A 25069-nucleotide genomic window follows, 5' to 3' on the forward strand; every position below is an offset into this window, starting at 1 on the left:
CACACGAATGAATAAACAGATAAAAAAAAGCACACACGTTTCTGTAGACGGCCCAGCTGGAGAAGTGCCTTCATGCCAGTCCAGGCCTGCAGACCCCTGGGAATGTGTCACGGACCCCTGGGGGTCCGCGGACCACAGGTTGGGAAACACTGGTTGAAATGGTTTTATTTGAAGAGTGGAACATCTCTTGTAGCAGTTTCTAGTTTCTGTGTATAGTTCTGGGGAAAAATAACCATTGTAAGATGACGATCTGTATCTTCCCTTTGATGTCCTCCAGTCAGTATCTACGAGGGGACCTGGCTTGGCACTTCAGGCTGGACTCTTCCAAATGTAACAGGAAAAACACTGATTTGCATGTGGCAGGTCTCTGTTGTGAATGGCATAGTGAGTGAAAAACAGTGACATGAAATGTTACGTTTGTAATCACCAGTGGCTGAAATTAAACCAAGCATTCAACTCATCACCACCATGTAGTCTTCCTTAGCACTAACTGTAACCATGCTCTAATTAATTTTTGTTGAAGTAATATTTTTCTTTGATAATTTCATTCACCTCTTGGTAGCATGTTGTAGACTGATCCCTTATCTTTTGGAAATACCAGTCAGAGGGTGGTGGAGTTACAGCACCCTCTTCTCAGGCCCGGAGAACAGTATAGCATAAAGTCTTGTCATGTGCTACTTTTTCAGGTTCCAGACAATTGAAGATGAGGAAGTTTGTGTGCCAATATAGGTAGATTCTTCTCTTCCTTTTGTCATTCTTGGCCTTCCATTTCCTGGTGGCTATTCAGTATCATGGTTCAATAAGGGTGCTTCCTTCATCCAAGATAAGTGAATGGTTGCTTCACAAAAAGGTTTCACAAAATTATTATGTTGGTGTCAAGTACTACTGGTTTTGAAAAAGGAAGAACGGTAGGTCTGGTCAGCGGAAAACGGGGTATGTAAGAACAGCAGAAAAAAAACTCAAAAGCTCTATTTAAAAAGACAATGGTGATGAGGTAGGTTTTAGTATAGCTGAAAATGTACTCTGTGGGAATTCCTGAGCTCTCTTCCAAATACTTACACAATTCAGGACTTGTGACAGTTTGCAAGCGCCATGTATCTACTAACTCTCTAGAGGGCTAGGAACAGATATTTACATTTTGGATGAAGGGATGTCCATGGATGGTTTCCGCTGTAATGAAATGCCTCTTTTTGCATGTTCACCTTCACATTGTTGGATTGATGCTATGGGTTTTTTACTTTGATGCACTGAGACCTGCTAACCAGACCTTAGTGCCAGTGTTTTAACCCCATACAAATTGCACATTGAATTGGATTGGATACACCCAATTGGCAAGGCCTGGCTTACTCTTAAGTCCTTAACATATGGTATGCAGGGCATGTAAGACAGAGTTTCCACTAGGCCTGCAGCACTGTTTGTGTCACCCTTCGTGTGGCAAGGTACAAAATAGCTACCAGCCTGCCACTGCAGACTGGAAGGTCAGTGCTTACACTGACAGTTCGACTTTGCCATTTAAACCAATGGCAAAGCCAACATATCCCTTAACATTATATGTAAGTCTCCCCTAAGCAGGGCATATAAAGTCCTGTGGCAGGGAGCTTTATTTTGTTAAGTAAGACTTAAGTTTTACGATATGTCCTAGTAGCAACACTTCCAAATTGTTGTTTGCTGTGGACAAGGTTAGTAACCCCACTGGCTAACACAGAGTGACCGGGTGGCATCCCAATACAGCTAAGTTTTGAATGGGACTACCAAACTGGGTCATGTAAGGTATCAAATTAATCACGGGATTAAATGAATGTCAACATTAAAGGTAGGCCACTTTTAGAAAGTTGTAACTCTGTGCTCTGCTCGTCCAGTAGCCTCAACAAAGGTAGACAAACACAGCTTTCTGACCACCTGGGGAGATGTGTAAATGACTCCCAAACTCCAGAAAAAAGTCAGTACCACAGCAGCAAGCTGTCACCCCCTCTGCCAGGATGGCCATTCTGGGGTTAACCCAGAGGCGCACTTCAAAGGGCAAGCCACCTTTGAAAGGCTATCTAGCCCAGCATCCCTGAGCATGATGCTTTTTGTTCCTGTAGACAGCATGGAGACAGGGTCAGAGAGGGGACAGTCACCCCCAAACCGGTTTTACTGTGGATGTGATGCATTCAGGTAGCCACACCTCTAACGTGGCTACCTTGCTCTTCACAACAGAGGAATGGTATGCCATCTTGAAGGGTGCAAGAATGCGGCATTCTGGGATAGCTAGATGCCACATATCACACGAACTTCTTCCTTATGTAGGGTGGTATACAGTAGCTCATTGGCTAGTGACAATGTGGTTCCCTCAGGACATTTACCTGGGACCTCTATTTGTAGGAGGCGGGGAGGGTTGCAAAGGAACCACCTGGGGCCATTTTTTTTTTAAGTAACTTTTTAGCCTTCTCACGATCCTGCAGGAACCAGCGCGGCCCACGGTGTACTTAAAAAAAAACATTTAAAAAATGAAGCACGGGTCTGGTGCTGGATGGCTTAAGGCTGTACATGGAGTAGGGTAGGCAGCTCGCGGGGAGTTGGGCACAGGGCCTTGCCACAGGCCTTGCAGACAACCCCCAACCCTTTACTCAATGCTGTGAAAGGCATGCACATTGGACTGTGCGTGGTGAGGGGTTGGCACAAACATATAATGCCATAGTACTTTACATTAAAATAAAAAAAATCATAGAAATTCACAGAAAAAAACAACCACTAAAGTGGAGTTATCTGTGAGGAAGGTAATAAGATTTTAACTTCCCTGTTTTTTTGGTTTTAAATTGTAGTGCTTTTTTAGTGAATTTCTAAGGTTTTTTTTTTATTTTAATGTAATTTTAAATCTTAACCTTCCTCACATATTGCTCTACTTTAACCTTTGTTTTTTCAGTGAATAAATGATGTTTAATTTATTTCAATATATATTTATATAATAAAATAATGCTAAAGGAATGGATTATTTATTACATAAAAGGATAGCTAAATGTGACGAGGTACATTTACAAAGGATGAGATGGTAATGATGAAATAGTAAAAAGAAACCAAAAAAAGGTGAGTAGAGATTGTAAAATAAATAAATAAATTAATTTAAAAAATAGCAGGTGAGGAAACGACAAGCATTCCTTTCCAACAGATCAGCCTACACTGGGTTAGTGCCTTCCCGGTCATGGTAGTCCTTTTTTTGAAGGATTACACTGGGCTTTGGAACACGCTCGCTCTGCCATTTCACTCCTCTGTCACCCATATCTGGTGACTCAGTCCCCTTTCCCTCCTTTCCATTGCCAGGGTGGCACTTCGTCATAACTGCGAATGGCCTGGCTCTCTGCTTAAAGACCTCCCTGAGGGTGTTCCCCTGAGCCCTGTGAGGTAGGGAGGCCAGCTCCCTTTCCCGTCCTTGAATTCGTCTACGTACAAGGACATATGTAGTCCTTCTGTGGAAATGTCCAATGTTTCTGAATCCACATTTGGAAAAGTGAACAGTTTCCATTGTTGCAGGAAAAAAAAAAGGAGGCGCAATCCAGAAGCTCTCTGGATTGTTTTCTATTTCTTGGCCATAGTAAGCTCCCATGAGGAGGTAGGTCTATGTGTAGTTTCTTAAGGCTATACTCCTTAAAGTAGTTAGATATGGAATCACTGCCTTCATCATGGAGGAAAGAGACCGAAGAGTGACTAAAGAGAGCATCCTCAATATTCGCTACTAAGCCCCTCAGTCAGATTTGGCAGGGAAATGCCAAATTACGCTTGCATCCTACTTGACTTTCAGAGTCCTACACAAAGAGATACTTAACGCACAACTTTCCTTCCAACCCACCCAAGTAATATTCCCCGGCAGTGCAGCTTTGCCATGCCATAATTTAAACTGCATGTTATTTCCCCATTCTCATTTGTGGACTCTAAAATAGGAGGTGAAACTGTGCACCAGGTATAAAAATGCAACATTAGAATATTACCCTGGCAGTTTTACTTCTCAGCAACACAGACACTCATAATGAGGGATGAGGGCCTAACTCTTCTTAGCTCTGTAAAAAAAAAAAAAAAAAAAAAAAAAATGGAAAAAAAAGATATCCTCTGGCACATCTCATCGCTCATGCATGCTCTTCATTGCACTTTTCTTATCTCCTCATACCAGACATCATCATGGTGGCCTTCAGATTGTACACGCCTGCGTCATGTTTGTCATTTGTCACCATTTATATGAATTCGGTGCACAGCCTAGGAGATTGGAGATTCAGTTACAAGGTGGTAAGAAAAACAATAAAAAAGCTTGCGAAAATGCACAAAAAAAATACATAAAAGGAAAATGTACCTGCTACGAAGGGAAACATATTAAAAGTAATTTGGACTTTCAAAGAGATGAAGTCCCACAACTAACAGAAAATAACAGCAAACAATGTTACCATTATGTATGAAAACTTGCCTGTATGAGAAAATGTAAATCTATGGGTACAGACATTTCAATTAAAAAAAAAAACCCATTAATGTTTAGAGACCATGGGTAGCAGAAAAGAATCTAAGTGGACCACATTTTCGGTGGTTACATTTTTGTACATTTTGCCATAAGATGTGTGGAGAGCCTTTCTAATTGATTAGGTTTCAAACTCATGTCAAGAAATTATAAAGTCAAGTATATACATCTATGAAAAATACACAGAGGAGAGAAATTAACTTTGAAGGTGAGGGTGTGAAGATTTTTGCAACACGGCATGCTCAGAATTAAAAGCAAGCAACCTTTTTTGCGCTCTGCGAGGGACTGTTGGGAGCTAAGAGAAAGCCTGTTGTGGAGGCCATGTGATGGCCCACTGGATTTAAAGGAGGGTCTGTTTGGAGCTATGGAATGGGTTGTTCTGAGGTTTGGTGGCCACTACTGAGTCAATATGGGTATCTGATGAGGGATTTTGGAGTGTCTTTGGGAGATACCAGAGGATCTGTTTGTGGCCTTGTGATAGTTTGCAGCTGTATGGGGGGCTGTCTGGGGCAACCTTAGAGTCTGTTGTTGGATATGCGAGTGCCCGCTGTGGACTATTTGAGGTTTTTTTTGTGCTACTGAATGGGCTCCCTTTAGCACACGCGTCTCTTCCCTCGGTCTAGTCTGAAAACTGCAGCTGCTTGCTAGATGGTGTCTGCAGCGAAGCTCTTCTCTTTGAGTTACAGATCCAGCCTCGTAGAGATCCTTGGGGAGATGGGGTGGAGGGAACCTGTTTTCTTTGACAGCTCATCCTTACGGCCGTCTCCCCATCTGACAGCTAACCCTTACTGCTGTCTCTTTTCTGACAGCTCCCCATCACTGCTGTGATGAAGAGATGGGGCCAGTGTAGCAGGGATTAGCAAAGGATCATCTAAACAGGTTGTCAGCTACTGTGATATGAGCACTGCTCGTCTGCGGCAGCCCGTTCTGGCGGGGGTAGCTCCCTCCAAGAAACCTGGCACTCAGTTAAGGGCCTAGCCCTCTCTCTTCTCTTTTGATTTTCATCTTTAGAGCTTTTTCCGTTTTTAAGACAACAGCTAAATGTGCCTTCTAATATAAACCAATAATAAGCACCACCTGCCTGTTTCCCTCTCACTGCAGCCATCCCTCAGAGATTACCTGCTTGTCGCTCAGGTTGCCCTGCAGCAAGGCATCCATGAAGATCTGTCGAGGGATGCTCCGGCCACGTCTTTCTTTCGCCAGCTTCTTCAGGACGGATTCCATCTCCATCAGTGCTAGGAACGAAAAACAGAAGAGTGAGTGTCCAGAGCTGCCACTGATAACCGCCCCTCCAGTGGGAGAGTGTGGCCAGCTCTAGCGCTTTGACTGCTAGACACCATGGCACTGCCTCTGGGTCCACAGAGTAGCATTCACAAACCGCAAACTGACAGGGGTGCTAATAAAATGAAGCAAAACTAATGACGATACAACTCCCAGAAATATGATGCCCACTTTGTTGTTTTTAAATAAGGGGCTTTATGTAGCATTTGGCAGGTTTTTACAGGTCTGCGGTGATCTGCTTCACATCACACGAGGTTGGAACCGTCTAGGACACTGGAACCACAGTCACCAATTTACTTTATGCATTTAATACCTTCATTTATAAAGCGCAAACTGCTCAGAAGCAGTGGGGAGCCTACGCATGAATGTAAAATAAAACGCACAGGAAAACTATATTTCCATTAAAAATAATACAACATTTAACCCATCGAAATGTAGAAATCAAAAATCTGGTAGCAAAGTACAAAATGAATCATAGACAAGAAAATAGCAAAACTATCTTGAAATGTAGGTTTCATATTTCAACAAATAAATGCTCTTGTGCTTTTTCAATGGCTTGATACCGGGCCATATTTCTTTTCTGACACAAGGACACATTTCCCCACACAAGCGGCGCTGAAAAGTCTCCATACATGGGTATTTTGATTAACACTAAATGACCTCTCAGAACACACTGCAAGAATCCCCCAGCTCTTCCTTTGACCGGGAAACTGATCAATATAATTTGGACTAACTGTTTTTATTTCAAATGCGCAATCACACATCTATATTTAGGTTGAAAACTTCATGGGAAATCCAATTATTTTCCCCCCTAATTCCCTGGCCTCCTATTCCGTGCCTAATTTGCACCAAACCTGGAAGCACAAATGTGTAGAGGGACATCTAACATTGCCCTAGATTTGCTGCAGACTGGTAAAATGCTTCAAAATTATGAGGCAAGACAGTTATTTGCTGCCACACAAATGGGCACGCTTGGACAATACACTCCCGCATTGTATGTACAACACTGAGTAATGTCAGGTCTGGTGTCACAGAGGACTAATGCGTCCACTCCATAAACGGGCCTAAAATTCGAATCACAGGGGACCAATTAATCTTTTATCTTTCCGAAGGTGATAATGTGTACCCTTGAGCTAAGTAATATTAAACATCTGTCAAGATGTCCTTTGAACGCGCATGTTATGTTGGTAAACGCTAACCAGAGTGCTACCTCCTAATGCGAGGGAACAGTACAATGTAAGAGCGAGTGGGTAAACCAACTAACATCCGAATATCTCAACCTGGTCGTTTAACAGATTGGGGGAACTGAAAAACGGCCACCAGACCTTTGCTCAGGCCCAGGTGCTGCTCACACTCCAGGGCCCAAGGGAGGAGTTAAATAATGACCTCCTTGCCTTTGCGTACAGGCTGGGGGCGTTTGGCGCCCGCGCACTGCCTTCTCGGTAACTTTACACGGCGGGAGGCGTCGTTTAAACATCCCTCACCCTGTCCAAGTACGAGGTAGAATTTACCACCTCTGCCGTCACGGCCTGAGCGCTGGAGAGGGACTAAATCGTGAACCAGTCCGCACCTTACTCAAGGTCGAAGAAGGAATTGGGCCTCACTCTGCTCAAGGGCAAAGGGGGGTATGAAAACACTAGGTGGGCCTCAGCTGACCCACTCATCCATGACCTGTGCAATTCTGCTGGTCAGAGGAGAGCGGGTCAGATGTCGCCCGTTCCTGCACCCCGTTCCCAGGCCTTTAAGTGGGCGAAGTCCGGCTGTAATTAAGAAAGGCCACTGAAACGGATGGCTACCGGCGCCGGACTAAATCCATGTCCTTCACTGTATTGGAAAAAACAGTGACCGATTTTTGAACAATGAATGTAAAAAAATGTTAAGGTAATCAATGTCAGCAATGTAGTTCTCGTTTGTACTTCAAGTTTTAATCTTGCATTCTCTAAAGTGTTAGATATTTCCAGGTTTTTCTGCTTCTTTATTATTTTCGTGTAGCATATTACTCTTGTATAGTGCATACTTTGAACCGAGTCGCCTCTAGGTGCTTAGCAGGGACCATGATTACTCTGGAGTTGATGCTGAAGGCAGACTTTCTCACAGTGGCAGTCAGTGGATCAAAAAGATGTTCAGAATACATGGTTGTTGTATACTTGGCCTCTCTACAGCCCTCACAGAGCAAAAGTCAGATATTCCGGCTGCAATTGTGATTCTGTACAAATGTGCGTGAAGACGATGGGGAGAGAGGAGAGGATAAAGGTCATGCCTGTCTCACACTGAGTCAACATTTAACAGTCATCGAGACACCCCGAAGACCACTACACCTTCCATAGGGTCAGTAATGTTTGAATCCCAGATTTACAATTTCAGAAATATTATTTACAGAAAAAAAAATCACTGTTACTCATTTAGCTTAAACAGCTAACAATCAATGACAAAGCCAATAGTTCTGGCTGGTTTTACATGTGTGTCAGTTGTTGTGTTATGTATCTGGATGCAACAATAGAAAGCTCTTAATAATTTGATCCGACAGGAACAGTGTTTCCAAGTATTTTATTATAGTTTTAAACATGCATCAATACAGCCACTTCAAAAGGACCTGAATCGCCTGCCGTTTCTCCTCCAACTCCTACTGTTGCCTGGTTTCAGTCATTCCCTGTGATGTGCCTAAGAATCCATTAGGTACATCACAGTTAAAGACATCTTGCAACAAAATGTCAGAGAGAAACCCAAACACAGGTCGGATAGCACAATGTGGGAATCACAGAAGTATAGTTTTTAAGCCACACCAATAATTATATAGGCCATACCCCTCTTAGAGACTCCCCACTGGTCCCACCTAAGTCTCTGTCTGTTCCTAATTGTGAAAAAGGAGCAGGTGACAGCTGACTCTATTCCTTGGCCCGCACAATTCTGATGGTCACAGAGGAACGTGTCACATGGCTCCTGCTTGACCCGCACAATGGAAATGGCGCGAGACCGGGTGAGATTTGGCCTGCTCCTGATCACTCCATCTCCCTCCTTCCCCCATGCACCTGAGCCACGGAAGGGGAGTATTATCAATTTCCATTGCCCAATGACAAGGCAGGCCTAGAATTTATGACATACAGCGGCTGCCATTGGGAAAGGCGAGTGGTCATGGCATAATGAAAAACAGAAGATTAGTGGGGTCTCACAAAGATGCTGCAGTGGGGACAAAGGGACACAAAGGGGGATGCAGAGGCAGGATGATCCAGGAGGGGAGCACAGAAGGGCTTACAGGGTGCGGTGGCACATACAAAGGCTGCTGGATGGCACAGGCTTCAGTGAGGCATAGGGACACACAGTGGGCCTGCATGGGCAAGGCAGGGTGGCACACAGGAGTTGCAGTGAGGACAAGGGCACACCCGGGTCACAGGGGTCAGGGACGAAATGAGGGTAGGTAGGTTAAGCAGAAGACACAGACTTGGGCGTAGGGGCACAGAGTAGGAATGCAGGGCCAGAGCGGGGTGGCACATAGGGAATGCAGGTGGGTAAAGTGATACACAGAGGGGCTTTAGAGACAGGGCAGTATAGCACACAGGGAAGGCTGTCAAGAGAGCCTGCAGGTGGCTGGGGCACAGAGGGGAAGTAAAGAAAACAGAGGGGATGAAGAGGGGTAAGACGCACACAGAGGCTACAGTCTGGAAGGGGCAGCACAGACACAAAAATGGATGGAGTGGGTGGAGGGGTACACAGAGGTCAACCGCTCTTGAGCAGGGACAGGGCAGTACGAAGAGCTACAATAGAGACCAAGCACACATGGGGGCTGCAGGAATGCAACCGCAAGAAGAGTGAATACATGGGAAGTGGAAGACATATAGGGCCAGGGCAGGGTGGCATAAGGGGCTGCAGGGAGGAAATGGCTAGACGGGGGGGGCTGGGGTAATGGATTTATAAGGAAGGGTGGCAGAAGAACACAGGCATATACAGAGGCTGCATGGGTGAGGATGGCACATAAAGGATCTACTTGGGACATTGAGGGCACCTTAAGGTGCTACAGTGGAAACGGGTGCACACACGTGGGCTGTGGAGCACCCACAGGGTTGAGGGCAGGAGAACACAAAGGCTCAGGGTGGACAAGGACACTTAGAGGGGCTGTAGAGTACATTTGTGAAACATCTGATTAGTGATTTTCCATTTCTAATCTTTTATTATCTGGTTCCAGCATCAGTTAAAGCATTTCAACATGGCAGTAAAGTATTATGGTCTTCATCCTATGCCTGAAACAAAGCAAACTAAGAGAAACAACAACTAGAGCTGTACCAATTGTCTTTTAAATTTCATTAGTGCTTATCCTTCCCAATTATCAGATGGATCAATATGTATGCTTACATACTGCCACATATGAATTGTCCCTCCTGCGAGTTATGATCCCATTTCTCAACAGCATGTTTTGATAGACACATCAAAAAGAGTACACAGTTCCTTGACACCAGATATAAAGGCACAGGTTCAGCACCGACACTTCTAGTACTCAGAAGTACAGGCCCTCACACATCCGCTGGATGTCATGCTTCATCATAGGGCCCGCTTCACACCAGACCGGCGCTGCAATGTCTGACGGGCCTTCTGAGGGGGCACTTTGCCGGAAATCTTCAACAACATCATGTGCCAAAGTAAGGGTTTGGAATATATTCAAACCTACCCTCAAAAAAAGTGAAAGGCTGACGAAAGAAAAAACTGAATAAAATTAGCTCAAGGACCTCCTAACAGTTCGTTTTAATTGAAGAGGAAGGCCTTGGTCAATATTAAAAACAAATCGGGAGTGGGCAAGGAATAAGGTTCCCCCACTCTCAAAAAAAGGAAAAAGAAAAGATACTAGGGACAGTCTTCCCTTCAGCTTATAAATACGGTCATATGTACGGTCAACATGTTTCGCGCCCTCGGTGTCCCTACGGATCGTGCGGTGCTTTGTCAGGACCAGCAATCGCAACAATTCTTCTGCTGTGCTTTATGCCCCAATGGGTTGTTAGAGTGTAGAAACTACTTACATAAACACTACACTGTGACAGGCCCAAGTAAGCAAACCCTCCCCTCCTAGGGAACGAGTTCCTTGGGATCAAGCGGTTCTTAGGACTTGCAATACTACTTTCCGTGCAGTCCAGAAGACGGAGACCTACACGGCGTATGCTGTCCCAGAAGTGTCTTGGTAGACAACCTAACAATCAGTACATATTCCACAGCTGCCCCCATATCCATCAAGATCTTTGATTTTGTAATACCACAAGATTCTGAAGAACTTCCCGATACAGCTCACGATGGGCAAGTATCCCATGCTTGTACAACACTTCTAATCCTGGTTCTATGGCCCATGGTCCTGATCGCACAGATTGTGGCCTCCACCTATTTCTTTGTTTGCATTATCAAGGTCTCTACTTTAGGTGGTGTAGGCACTTTGCAGCACCTGGATATCTGACTTTTGGCCAACAACACCGTCAAATATACAAACTTGCTTTCCATTCTAACATTCTTCAGTCTAGACATTACCCTCAAGGTACATACCATGGAACTGCAAAGATTAGGTCTGCCCATTATTTGAGAAAATATAAAACTTTTTCCCAGTTGTCCACCGATTGATTACATAAGCACATCATGAGATAAAAGTTTGCCTCGGATTCCGTACATTTGAGGCATTTACTAGGGATATCACTGCAAACCCAGCGTAATATCAAGGGGCAAATACATTCCGTCCAAATAACTGACTGACTATGTTTAAACCTAGCATTCCTGAACACGTTCTCAAGAAAACTTACTCTATCTCATTGTGAGTGTGAAAACTCCTTATTTAAGGATTCTTTCACCTCAAGCCTAGTGCGCCAACCATTAACTGTAACCCTCTACCTTAGTACCTTATATAACAAAGTAAGTACCTTATGAAAAGAGTCTATTGTAAATACATTTAAAAAGCATTCCATCTGTGTGGGGATTCCTCAGTTCCTATTCCCCATGTTCGCCGTATCACATGGATAAGCTTGTTCTAAACAACTGTTCACATTGGCAGGGTGAAATCCCTCTCTAATTCTTGAAGGTTTCTCAAGGTCCCTACTATAAATGAATCATCTATTCTTTTTAATTTCATAATCATCTTTCTGCTATCTCTTCCACGCCCCTAATACTGCTAATGTCCTAGACTGGCTAACCTGGGGCATATGTTACACTCACTGTAAGAAATCCATCATTTCCGCCTGGATAACCCAGATTTCTTGCCTTTTATTGGACACTTTATTTTACTGATTTTATAACTTTAGTACTGGTTAGCAGTGGTAAAGAGCATAAAGTGTCTGTGCTTCTCTTCTAAGCATTAACTTTACTAGAAGTGTCTACTTTATGTTACAAAATGTACCCAGGGCCTGGGAGTTATATGGCACTAGTGGACTGCAACACCTATTTTGCCTTCCACTACATGAGCAGACCCACACAGATACAATAGCATACCTTTAACAATAAGCTCTGGAGTGGGACACTGACTTTGCTAAGACACCTTGCCTAAAACACCCAGAAACATCATTTCTTATGCCTCTGGGACCAATCTATGGAGAGCACTTTCAAGCCCTCCATCCACACCCCACCAACGTTTTTACATAAACGTGCATCATTGTAAAATCCCATCTACTATTTACATCCCTCCACTGCTGTATATATATGTTTATGATATACAACTTCATGTATGTACATATATCATGGGTTAGAGGCCCAAACTAGCTGCTCAGATACAATGATAAATAATGCATTTATAGTTTTAGCTCGTACAAGTTAAAGCTTAACCCACCATTCTCATATAGCTTTTTCCTTGTTGTGCTCTTTTCAAGTGAACCATCCAAGAAACCTTTTCCAATTTCTTCCCAAATCTAAAAACAGTACAAAAAGAACTTAGTTAGTAAATGACACCATCTGACAAAGATCATTTCACACACTGTTACATATTATAAAGAAGGCTCAATTCAGATTGCTGCTGTTACCTTTACAAACCAATTACGTCATAGAAATACTACACAGAAACACATAAATATTTGCACGAGCATAGTCCTCAAAAAAAGGGTTAGAATATCCCACCAGCTGAGGAGCATGAGTTCTGTATTTTTTTTTTTGACCCAAGAGCACTAGCATACCAGGCTAAACATTTTAGGAGTCACAAGTTAAAGACTGAACAGCTAAAGAAAGGAGCAGTTAACAATATAAACAAGCATTTGCAATGCAATGTGTCTCGCATTTGCTCGAGTTAAAGCTATTAGCACTGTGAATTCCTAACTGGACTTTTCTTGCCACATAAATTAAAAATGAAAAGAAAACAGTTGACATAAGCGAGCTGATTCAAAGTGCCATGGCCGCCATGAGCATGAGCACAAAGGAGAGCCACAATAGGAAAAAAGTTCGCAAGCAGTCAAACGTATCGGCAATCGTGCAATTATCCATGTAACGGGGCAGTCTGCAAGGCGGTAACAAAACCGCCCCAAGGAGGGACAAAAGTAAAGCATTTACCAATGATGATAAAAGATTTTTGAACGGCAAGCCCATGAATGAGTGAAAGTGATGGGCGTGCTGTTGGCGTGGTTAAAAGCCCACAATACTTACAACAGGTCAAAGCGCTTGTACGCTCAAACTAAAAATAAAGCATATGTGCAAGTAATTGCACTCTCAGTCTACCAAATGACCCTCTGACAAATGAGCTAAAACTTCTAATAGCACTCATCTCTACAGAAACCCTCCCATACCACTGTTAAACAAAGGGGCCAGGTCTTTTCATGTGCACACAGACCACAGCTTCAAGAGCCATTAAGTGCACACTGTCTACATTAGGTATAAACTCTTCACCACCGATGGACATATCAAAATGCTTGATGCTCCCATTGTGCCATGCACCACAAAGGGTCACATGACAAGGTCTATTTCATAGACTTATTCTGCCTTAGTCAGGGGCAGACTTAGATAGCCTGCATTCCTGTAGGTTGGAAAGGTATAGTTGCAGAATTGAACTGAAGTTAGCAAGGTTTTTTCCCCAAAATGTGGTCATCTCTACAAGAAGGCAATATTAAGGTATGTGTTCATAGTAATAGTCACTGAGGGCCTGATTTAGATATTGGTGGTGCTACCACCGTGCCATGTTGGCGGCGGACCTGAGAAGACAGTCAAGTCGAAAGTGTTACACCCGTCGTATTTAGATGTTACAGCCCTGCAAGCGGAGGACTGGCGGCGGATTGCTGACAGAGGGAGACGGCAGCGGGACCCAATGGACATCGTACAATGGTAGAGGCTATGCTGCACCTGGACTTGATGCAGGGGCTCTGCAGCCCTGATTTACACCTCATTAAATCCTGCTGTGCTGCTTCAATGTGGTGAGCCCGCACAGCAGGAGAGTTTCAACCAGTGAACTTCTGTCCCCAGGTTTCTGAGAGGGCCGGTTGAATAGTGAGCAAACCTGTGATTCATGTGCAGGTTCATCTGACCCTCCCTTAAAAAACAGGACATTTTTTGGTTTTAGAAGAAAGTGGCGGGATGCTCCTTTTAAAACCAAGACTGTCCAGGCAAATCCAGGACGCCTGCTCACCCTATACACAACACACACGCCTTTGACACTGCACCCATAAATGACACAGCCATAACAACCAACATAACTACACACTCAGCTACACTCACACACAAGAACAATTATACACATCACAACAACGACCGCCACACAGCAACAACACTCACTTGAATGTGTCTCACGGCAACACAACATCAGCCTCACATGCAAGTGACACACAGACACATAGACACACAGACACAACCACATCACACACTCCACCTCAGCCAGATAATCCACACACACACACACACACACAAACACACACACACACACACACAAGTACTGATACACATACACAACAGATAGCAGAAACCTACCAGTACAGGTCCCCTTGCAATGCACACACAGACAATGTTGACAAGTGTGAATGTATTGTCATTGTGGTGCTAGCATTCATTTGCAATGAATACTGACACCACAATGAAAGTTGTGTATGTGAGCGATATGCATGTTGTGAAAGTGGGTCCCCAGCCATGTGTGACACAATTGTCTACTCGACACATGGATGTCGCAGTGATTAAAAACAAAATACTGTGATATGCATATGACTGCAGTGGTTCAGAATTCCTGTGCAGTGCCCACCCAACCTACCCTGGTAATGCGGCGTCCCTACCTTCGAGTCTGCCGATTGAGGGGTTGTGTTTTCTCCATGGGTCGGATGCAGCAGTGACGGTAGGTGTTGTCCAGTCAAAGACAGAGGTAGAATGGGGGGAAAAGGTCAGTTTTCACCCCCCCCCCCCCCCCAGTCCACCAACTCAGAAGTGGAGTTCGGACCGCCACTTTTTTCTTAGCGGTAAGGCATATCCAAATCTGCACGGCAGGAGGGGTGGTTGGGGTCCTGCCTGCAGCCAGTTGTTCCTATCCCACTGTCGACGCAGTGTTTCTTGGCGGAGACGGCGGACCGAATGCAGGCTTTCATCTGCAGGACCGACAACATCTAAATAAGGCAGGTGACTGTCATGGCGGTGGATGGGTTATCAGTTGCAAAGTCGACGGCGGGACTGTTACCGCCAACATCTAACTCGGGCCCAGAGTCTTTAATCTTCAAAATCAAGCTTTAACATATAATCCTTCAGTGCTTACAAATCAATAATTCCTTAATGCATTTCAAGGAAAGGTGACATGGTAAATCATCAACACAGGAAAGAAAATAAGACTAAGAGACCTCTCAACCTGTGATGCTAAATAATGCATCTTAGGTAGTAAACATACTACATTAAATTGGAAAGTTGGTGAGAGGACAAATTAAGATTAAGGGGACTAAATATGAGTAAGATCTCACCCATTGTCTTTATAATATTAGTAGTTTTAATGGAGTTAATCCTTGTTTCTGGTGACACTGAATTGTCCAACATGCTGGTTTTTAAAGCATTAAGAATAAAGGGCATTTCACGTGAACATGTCAATGCACCCACTGTAAGCTTTCTACAATGTTTACAAAAAGCTGTGATTATCACATTTCATTAACCAAGGAAAATGTGTCCTGCACAATAGTAAACATGTGTAAATATGTTTTATTTTGTCAAGAACGATGTAAAAGGGATAGCATATAGTTCTCTATGGATATGTGTTTAGACATTTTTGATCTGTTTTGAATAAAGTAGTGTGTTGTTTAAGAAAACTTACATTGGGAAAGTAACAAAGGATGATCATACTAGGAGGATTTAAACAATTGTGGTTTACATGTGCACGGCGAAAGCTCAGGACTGTAACAAATGTGGTATTAGAAAACCAAAGGTTTGAAATAGACAATGGGGAGGCGGGACTACACTAAATGTTGTTTGATATTAAGAATATGATGGAATGTTTTACAGGTTTTGTTGTAGGCAACTTAACATTTGTTTATGCTCTGTTATACTAACTTTAGGTATAAAAGTTTAGTTGAAATTCATTGGGAATAAACATTGAGTGACTATACGTTAAAGCTTGGTTTTGAAAAAGTACTATAAATGGAAATATAACCATGAAAGCATAACAGAATAAATGAAATGACTTAAAATATTTGTAATTCTGTTGCAGTTTTAATCAGTTTTTAGATGAAACCGTTTGTACATAAAAACATGGCACAAATAGTTATATTTTGTCTACAGCTGTTTCTACCATAGCAATGGAATTACAGCATGTTCTTCAAATAACAGATATTAATATTTTAAAACATCCTGCATGCTTCTCCTTGTTTAGTATGACCATTTCATCCTTCTTCGGTTTGACATTTGTGGTCAAACTTTTACTACCAGATTGACCAGATGCTAAATCTCTTTTAAGGCACTTGAGCCTTAGCAAATGGCTTAGGTTTCCAATAAGACTTTGATTTCCAGTACTTATGAGGCAATAAGCCCTACAGTTACAATGCACCCAAGGGTGTGGAATTTAATAAAATAGCTACTTGTCCGTTGGACATGTTGCTTCATAAATCTGGATGCCCTGTTAAAAAAAAAAAGAATTTAAAAATCACTTGCTCCTTTAGTGCCACGTAATGCGGTGACACAAATGGCAGCAATCTCATTATATAAGAGCTCTGATAACAGCCTCTCTGGCGTGCCAGGAATCATATCATGGTAGAGTTTAAATACTAGCAATTACCTTATTTTGTCACCTTTCCGCAGATCTACATACTGGGGCTGGAAGTAGCAGGAAGCAATAGTTCCAGCGTTGGAGTGCCCACTTGAGTATGTGCAAACCTACTGACAAGGGCAGAAGTAAAACTTCTTCCAGGGTTTGGAAAATAGTGGTTGGAGGGAAAGTGAACTTGTAAATGTTCAACAGACAATATAGACATGCATATTTGCTCATGCTAAAATGCAATTCACAAATATTTTCTAGGAGTATGACTTCCTGGCCTACTGACATACATCATGGGTGCACTTTTGTGACTTTCTTTAAGAATTGGGCTCCTAATAAGGTCTGGTGTTAACTAAGATCTTTTGTTTTTATTAAAGTTCTTTCTCTCTCTCTCTCTTCCTAAGGCTATTTTCACTGAGTGACAGCATTCTGCTCTTTCACAAGGAGCATATCGGCACACAAAGTAGTTTTGTTCAGTGCCATGGACTGCTGTGGGAATGTGTGCTTTTTAAGATCAAAAAAATTTTTTGCCAATGTTTGTTATAATGGTGAGGGCCTTGCAGCTCCCACAACAGTCCGAGCTCACCACATTTCCTCAGAGCGCTCACCCTAACAATAAAGGTTTTGCATTAATGAACCATAAATACATGCACAAACAGCATTAACATATAGACACAAGTATTACACTGCAGACAATGCCCTTCTATGAAAAGTGGTACTGTAAACTGGCAACTAAAGGGTTTGTGCTGAGGGGGTTAGGCTTACTAGCCCCTATGACAAAATAAACATGAAAGACTCCAAACAATATGCCCTGGGAATCGAATCAGGCTATAGAAATTCCACACCCCTGTGTACCAAATTTTCTTATGTAACCCTTGCTTTATAGAATTATTTATTGGTATTTACCCAACTTCCAAACTTCTTTCTTTTGGCTCCTCTGTCCAATCTTCTGACTCCATCTTAGCTCTGGGGAATTTCTTTGTTTAATCTCCACTCTTTATTTTGTATTTGCATGTCATCCTCTTCCTTTTAAGTTGCTTTTAGTTGTATTTGTGGTCTTGATATTCCTTGTATGTTTTATGCTTCATGTTGTCTTTTTATTTTTTAGGTCTGACTTGACAGCGCAGTAGTCTGCACTACAAATTGTTAACAATCCCTTAAATATACACAGTGGACTTTGGCTCCACCTAGAGGAGTATTTCTCTCTCAACTCATACTAATGTCTGTTTTATGTATTAGTTCATCTCCAGTTGAGTGCTTGCATTGTAATGCACAAGGGTCTAATTTACATATGCAACAAACCCTCTATTACCACTCTTTTTGCCGCACATAAATTTTATGCATAAAGCAATCTGCTTTTTTCACAGCAGCAGCTATGTTTTACAAACTTTTGTCAACATTCAAGTGTGAGACTGACATGATAGCCGTACGACTAGTCTGTCCCTATGTAGATCATAACAGTCTGAATGATCTCAGTACTCAATCTCGAAGTCTTGCATGATCAGCAACAAAAGGCACAATCTCGTGAGACTTTGGGTGTGCATCTCTGGTCAGGTTGTCTGAATGTCACCAACTCTTGGAATGTGACATACCTTACAGCTGCACTCCTGGTGGCTCCTATCCATCCTGCCACTAGCACGCTGCTGCTTTTAAGTACATCTAGCTCCTCTGCATCCGGCTGCCGAGCCACTACTAACGAGCATTGGTAAGGCTAATGGCTCTGGTTTGAAACTAAAAACGCTAGCAGGCTCATTGCCTTTGTCAATGCATGTTGCTTTAATGCTATTTTACAGTGTTCTGTTGCTGCTAGAAGTTGAGGATACCCTTGTTAAACATTTAAAATAAATTATGAGATCGTCAAACTCAATGGGATGTATGCTGTGAACCTAGGAAGGATGGTGGCTGGGAGAACTTGTCGAGCGAGGAGCCTTTCCTTTGTATTTTGCAAATTGCAAAGAGCATTGTGGCCAAAAATCATAATATGAGCTTTTAACTGCTTTTTCACCTTAGTATGTGCACACTCTTTGGAATTAATCAGAAAACTGCAAGGACATACATTTTGAGCACCATAGCAATGCTGTTCAGGGACTCCAACCAAAATACCAAAAGTCTCTACTAGGGGAAATACAAACTCTTTCACAAGTAGCTAAATATAAAAACAAGCACTGGCAATGCTAGTTAGACTAGCTTATAACTGAAAGTGCCTTTTGAATAATTGGTGAGTTTAGGCACCATACATACACTCTGGCATTCATCCGTGCATTCACTTATCCATGCATCCAATCATTAACTTCTTCTTGCATTCACCCATCCACAAAACACAAACACAAGCTCAGCAAACAAATGCAAGACAATTAAAGAACAACATTATAAAAAAATGAAAATATATTGCCACCTAAGCGTGGAGGGCATATGTATGCAATAAAAAAAATACAAAATTAAACATAGAAGTGGACAATCATCATAGAATGGTATTGTGCGTAGTGTATCATCATTTCATTTTAAAGTCCCAATATACACACACACACACCACGGTTAGAAGCAACTCATTGGCCAACTTAGAACACACAAAAAAAAACTGTGATGCAGTATACACAACACCATGGTAAAATGGCCAATCAGTAAACATCGTGGTGGTACTGTGCACAGTGTATGATTGTCAAACCAATCCAAGGCAACCACAATTTTACTTTTAAACGTTGCAGCTATGTAAGAATGGTAAAACGATGATACACTGTGAAAAATACCCTTTCAAAATTGTTCCCAAGTTGAGTAGCAGTGACAAAGCGTGGTGTGGCGCATTGCATATGAATGAACAGCATTCAAGCAGCCAGTAAACTGTATAAACTATAGGGAACCGCATGGCAACCTTGAAAAAACAAACAAAAGAAAACAAGCATTGACAAGGCTAATAGGTCTTGACTATGTGAGAGTGATTGGATTTACCGATGTGTTTTAACCATGTTGTACAGAAGTGTGGGTGCTAGTCAGCATGGTTACAAGTTAGTGGTGTGGAAGAGGGTGACGCAGAGTGGCGTAGAGTGTCACAGAGTGGAGTAGAGTGGCATCAAGTAGAGCGTTGTGGCGTAGCATGTCGTAGATGTCTCGTCATAGAGTTGTACTGCAGAATAGAGTAAAAGTAATGGAGAGAAGGCGAGTGCCGCAGAATGGCGAGGAGTGTTGCAGAGTGAAGCAAAGTGTTGCAGAGTGGAGCAAACAAAGTGGAGTATCGTGGAGTGTCAGTGTGGAGCACAGTTGAGTGTCACAGTCTGGAGTAGAGTGTCATAAGGTGTTGCACAGAGTGGAGTGGTGCAGAGTGGCGTACAGTAGTGTAAAGTAGTGAAGAACAGCACAGAGTGGTGAGTAGCGGAGGAGAGTCCGAGTGGAGTAGGGTGGCAGAGAGTGGGGTGACCAGAAGTGTAGAGTGGCAGGAAGAGGCGTAGAGTCTTGAATACTGGAATGGAGTGCAGCGTCAGAGTGGAGTGGCATAGAGTGAAGGATGGTATAGAGGAGTGGAGTGGCACAGCGGAGTGGTGTAGACTGGAATGGCGTGGAGTAGTGTTGTGGAGTAGAAAGTAGTGGCAGAGTGGAGTAGAGCTGAGGGGAGTGGAGTGGCAAAGAGGGGCATAGAGCTGATGGGAGTGGCGTTGAATGGAGCAGAGTGAAGTAGTGTAGAACGGAATAAAGTGGAGAGGAGCGATGTAAAGTATCATGGAGTAGTGGTGTGAAGTAGAATGGAGTAGTGTGCGGTAGAGTGGCACAGAATGGAGTGGAGTGGCGTAGAGTGTAGTGGCATACAGTAGTGGAGTAGTGTGGAGTAACAGTGTCTATGGAGCAGAGCAGAGAGTAGGGTAGAGCGGAGTAGAGTGGCATGTTGTAGGGTGCTGTGAAGTAAAGTGTTGCAGAGTGAGTTAAAGTGTTGTACAGTGGAGTGGTGCAGGGTTGCAGAGTGAAGTGGCATAGAGTGGGGTACAGTGGCACAGACTGGAGTAGAGTGGAACAGAATAGAGTGTCATGGAGTAAAGTCCAGTGTTGCAGAGTGGAGAAGAGTGGGGTAGAATGGCATGTCGTGAAGAGGTGTACAGTGTTGTAGACTGGAATGGAGTAGAGTGTCAGAGTGGAGTGGCCTAAAGTGCAGTACTGTACAGTGTCATGGAGTGGAGCAAAGTAGAGTAGAGTGGAACGGTTTGGAGTGGTGTTGTGGAGTAAAGTGTAGTGGGGCAGAGTAGAGTGTAGTAGGGTAGAGTATAGTGGGGTGGAGTGGGGAAGAGTGTACTTGGGTGGAGTGTGGTAGAGCGCTGTTAAGTAGAAGTGGCGCAGAATGGAATAAACTGGGGTTGAGTGGCACAGAATGGAGTAAAGTGGTGCAGAATGGAGTAAAGTGGCGTGGAATGGCGTAGCGTGAAGTAGAATTTCAAGAAGCATCAGAGTGGACTGGTGGAAAGTGGAGTGGTGTACAGTGGAGTAGAGTGTCTTGGAGTTGAGTACCGTTGTGTAGAGCTGCATGTAGAAGAGTGGCATGGAACAGAGTGGAGTAGTGTAAAATGGAGTAGAGTGGAGTGAAAGGGAGTGGAGTAAAATGGAATAGAGTAGAGTGTGTTGTAGAGTGGCATAGTGTGGAGTGCGTTGCATAGTGTGGAGTGGCGTAGAGTGGAGTTTCATAGTATGCAGTAAAGTGGCACAGATTAGAGTAAAGTGGCAGAGCGGAGTAAAGTGGCATAGAGTGGAGGGTCGTAGAGTGGCAGGTCACAGAGTGGCAAAGAGTAGAGATGAATGGTGTAGAGTAGCGTAAGGTTGGTTGGAGTAGGGTGAAGTAACGTAAAGTGGAGTGGATTAGTGTCGTAGAGTGAAGTGGTGTAGAGTGTAATGACAGCACACTGTCATTTTGGACAACTAATTTTCAACGGAAAGTACCTTTACATTTGGCCTGACACACAATTTTCCCAACAAAACTATATAGCACACAAACGATAAAGTGTGCAAATCGGGTTTGCGTAGTGTATTGATTTGTTTTGGTCATATTAAAACATTTGTTTCTGCCACACTTCAGAATTACAAAAGAGTGTGCTTCATTTGTGCTTTTCTAATTCCGATATATTCTACAATATTTGTACAGTTCATTTACTGGCAGTTAAATTTTGTTGTCTACTAGAAAAAATAACATCCTACAGCCTGTCTGAGGATAAATCCTCTCAATTTGCAGTCAGAGAAAGAAAAGTAAACACAAACCTCCCTTCAAAGAAAGCACCTAACACATGGCTATTTTGACAGTGATTCAGCATCACCCACCCCCTTTCTTCTACCTCCTATATCATAGGCTTGAAACTACAGAAGAGGATTGCTTAAGGTATAATATTAGTAAAGACCAAAATAAAAAAGCTCGTAGACAGAACATTGTTCATCAGAGGCATGCAAGATTAGCAACAAAGATAAGTAGAGTCAGTCAAGCAGAAAGATAGGAAGCATCTTCCATGGAGTGCCTCAAAAAGGTTCCCAGAAAGTGAGTCTGCGTGGGGGAATGCAAGGAGCCAGTCACAGAGGTGATAAACAAGCCTGCTGAATGCTCGAGGGAGTGACAAAAGACAAGCTGGACAGCATAAAACAAATAAAGCCAGAAAGAAGAAAGCAAGCAAATTTGAGTTAAAAAAAAGTACAAAGTCCATGGTAAGTAATGGGCAGAATGCATTCCTAGAAAAGCTTTCAGCATGTCCCCAATATGTATTTCTAACCAGACAGCTCTGTTGTCTGGTAGGCTTTGCTCTAAAAAGGAGAAGGGAAGAAATGTAAGGGGATCTTTAAAAGGAGAAAATGGGAAATGAATGGACTGGCCCACCGGCCCTCTCAATAAGGCACACTCTTTCAGATGGATGTGTGTGTGACCAGGTGAAAAGCCATCTCACACAACACAGCATGGCCAATGGCCGAACTGGGCTGACCCCCTACGCCATGCACAATCTTTTGCCCTATGCACAATCTTCCAACGCCAGGGTTTGTCAGAAGGGATAACAAACAGCAAGATCCTTGCCTATCGTAATCTTGGGGCATGCATGTAGCAAAATACCGCTTGTAGGAGGCTGGACTGGCTTGTAGTGAGTACCAAGGGGTACTTGCACCTTGCACCAGGCCCAGTTATCCCTTATTAGTGTATAGGGTGTCTAGCAGCTTAGGCTGATAGATAATAGTAGCTTAGCAGAGCAGCTTAGGCTGAACTAGGAGACGTGTGAAGCTACTACAGTACCACTTAGTGTCATATGCACAATATCATAAGAAAACACAATACACAGTTATACTAAAAATAAAGGTACTTTATTTTTATGACAATATGCCAAAGTATCTTAGAGTGTACCCTCAGTGAGAGGATAGGAAATATACACAAGATATATATACACAATAGCAAAAATATGCAGTATAGTCTTAGAAAACAGTGCAAACAATGTATAGTTACAATAGGATGCAATGGGGAAACATAGGGATAGGGGCAACACAAACCATATACTCCAAAAGTGGAATGTGAACCACGAATGGACCCCAAACCTATGTGACCTTGTAGAGGGTCGCTGGGACTATTAGAAAATAGTGAGAGTTAGAAAAATAACCCTCCCCAAGACCCTGAAAAGTGAGTGCAAAGTGCACTGAAGTTCCCCTAAGGACAAAGAAGTCGTGTTAGAGGAATAATGCAGGAAAGACACAAACCAACAATGCAACAACTGTGGATTTCCAATCAAGGGTACCTGTGGAACAAGGGGACCAAGTCCAAAAGTCACAAGCAAGTCGGAGATGGGCAGATGCCCAGGAAATGCCAGCTGCGGGTGCAAAGAAGCTTCTACTGGACAGAAGAAGCTGAGGTTTCTGCAGGAACGAAAAGGACTAGAGACTTCCCCTTTGGTGGACGGATCCCTCTCGCCGTGGAGAGTCGTGCAGAAGTGTTTTCCCGCCGAAAGAACGCCAACAAGCCTTGCTAGCTGCAAATCGTGCGGTTAGCGTTTTTGGACGCTGCTGAGGCCCAGGAGGGACCAGGAGGTCGCAAATTGGACCAGCAGAGAGAGGGGACGTCGAGCAAGACAAGGAGCCCTCTCTGAAGTCGGTAGCACCCGGAGAAGTGCCAGAAACAGGCACTACGAGGATGCGTGAAACGGTGCTCGCCGAAGTTGCACAAAGGAGTCCCACGTCGCCGGAGACCAACTTAGAAAGTCGTGCAATGCAGATTAGAGTGCTGTGGACCCAGGCTTGGCTGTGCACAAAGGATTTCCACCGGAAGTGCACAGGGGCCGGAGTAGCTGCAAAAGTCGCGGTTCCCAGCAATGCAGCCCAGTGAGGTGAGGCAAGGACTTACCTCCACCAAACTTGGACTGAAGAGTCACTGGACTGTGGGGGTCACTTGGACAGAGTCGCTGGATTCGAGGGACCTCACTCGTCGTGCTGAGAGGAGACCCAAGGGACTGGTAATGCAGCTTTTTGGTGCCTGCGGTTGCAGGGGGAAGATTCCGTCGACCCACGGGAGATTTCTTCGGAGCTTCTGGTGCAGAGAGGAGGCAGACTACCCCCACAGCATGCACAAGCAGAAAAACAGTCGAGAAGGCGGCAGGATCAGCGTTACAGAGTTGCAGTAGTCGTCTTTGCTACTATGTTGCAGGTTTGCAGGCTTCCAGCGCGGTCAGCAGTCGATTCCTTGACAGAAGGTGAAGAGAGAGATGCAGAGGAACTCGGATGAGCTCTTGCATTCGTTATCTAAAGTTTCCCCAGAGACAGAGACCCTAAATAGCCAGAAAAAAGGGTTTGGCTACGTAGGAGAGAGGATAGGCTACTAACACCTGAAGGAGCCTATCAGAAGGAGTCTCTGACGTCACCTGGTGGCACTGGCCACTCAGAGCAGTCCAGTGTGCCAGCAGCACCTCTGTTTCCAAGATGGCAGAGGTCTGGAGCACACTGGAGGAGCTCTGGACACCTCCCAGGGGAGGTGCAGGTCAGGGGAGTGGTCACTCCCCTTTCCTTTGTCCAGTTTCGCGCCAGAGCAGGGCTAAGGGGTCCCCTGAACCGGTGTAGACTGGCTTATGCAGAATTGGGCACATCTGTGCCCAACAAAGCATTTCCAGAGGCTGGGGGAGGCTACTCCTCCCCTGCCTTCACACCATTTTCCAAAGGGAGAGGGTGTCACACCCTCTCTC

The 25069-nt window shown here is 43.8% G+C and overlaps 1 protein-coding gene across 2 annotated transcripts in view; it reads right to left on the bottom strand.

Annotated features, from left to right (window-relative positions):
• Positions 1-25069, bottom strand: part of CYP20A1 (cytochrome P450 family 20 subfamily A member 1) — a 160004-nt gene that overhangs the window by 81621 nt on the left and 53314 nt on the right. For both annotated transcript variants that reach the window (XM_069226021.1, XM_069226022.1), the window contains exons 6-7: positions 12546-12624; positions 5600-5715 (exon numbers count right to left, since the gene is read on the bottom strand). In XM_069226021.1, the coding sequence (XP_069082122.1) occupies positions 5600-5715; positions 12546-12624 (195 nt within the window). The remainder of the gene's footprint in view (positions 1-5599; positions 5716-12545; positions 12625-25069) is intronic.

This window comes from Pleurodeles waltl, chromosome 3_1 (genome assembly GCF_031143425.1).
Source record: "Pleurodeles waltl isolate 20211129_DDA chromosome 3_1, aPleWal1.hap1.20221129, whole genome shotgun sequence".
Lineage (NCBI taxonomy): Eukaryota > Metazoa > Chordata > Amphibia > Caudata > Salamandridae > Pleurodeles > Pleurodeles waltl.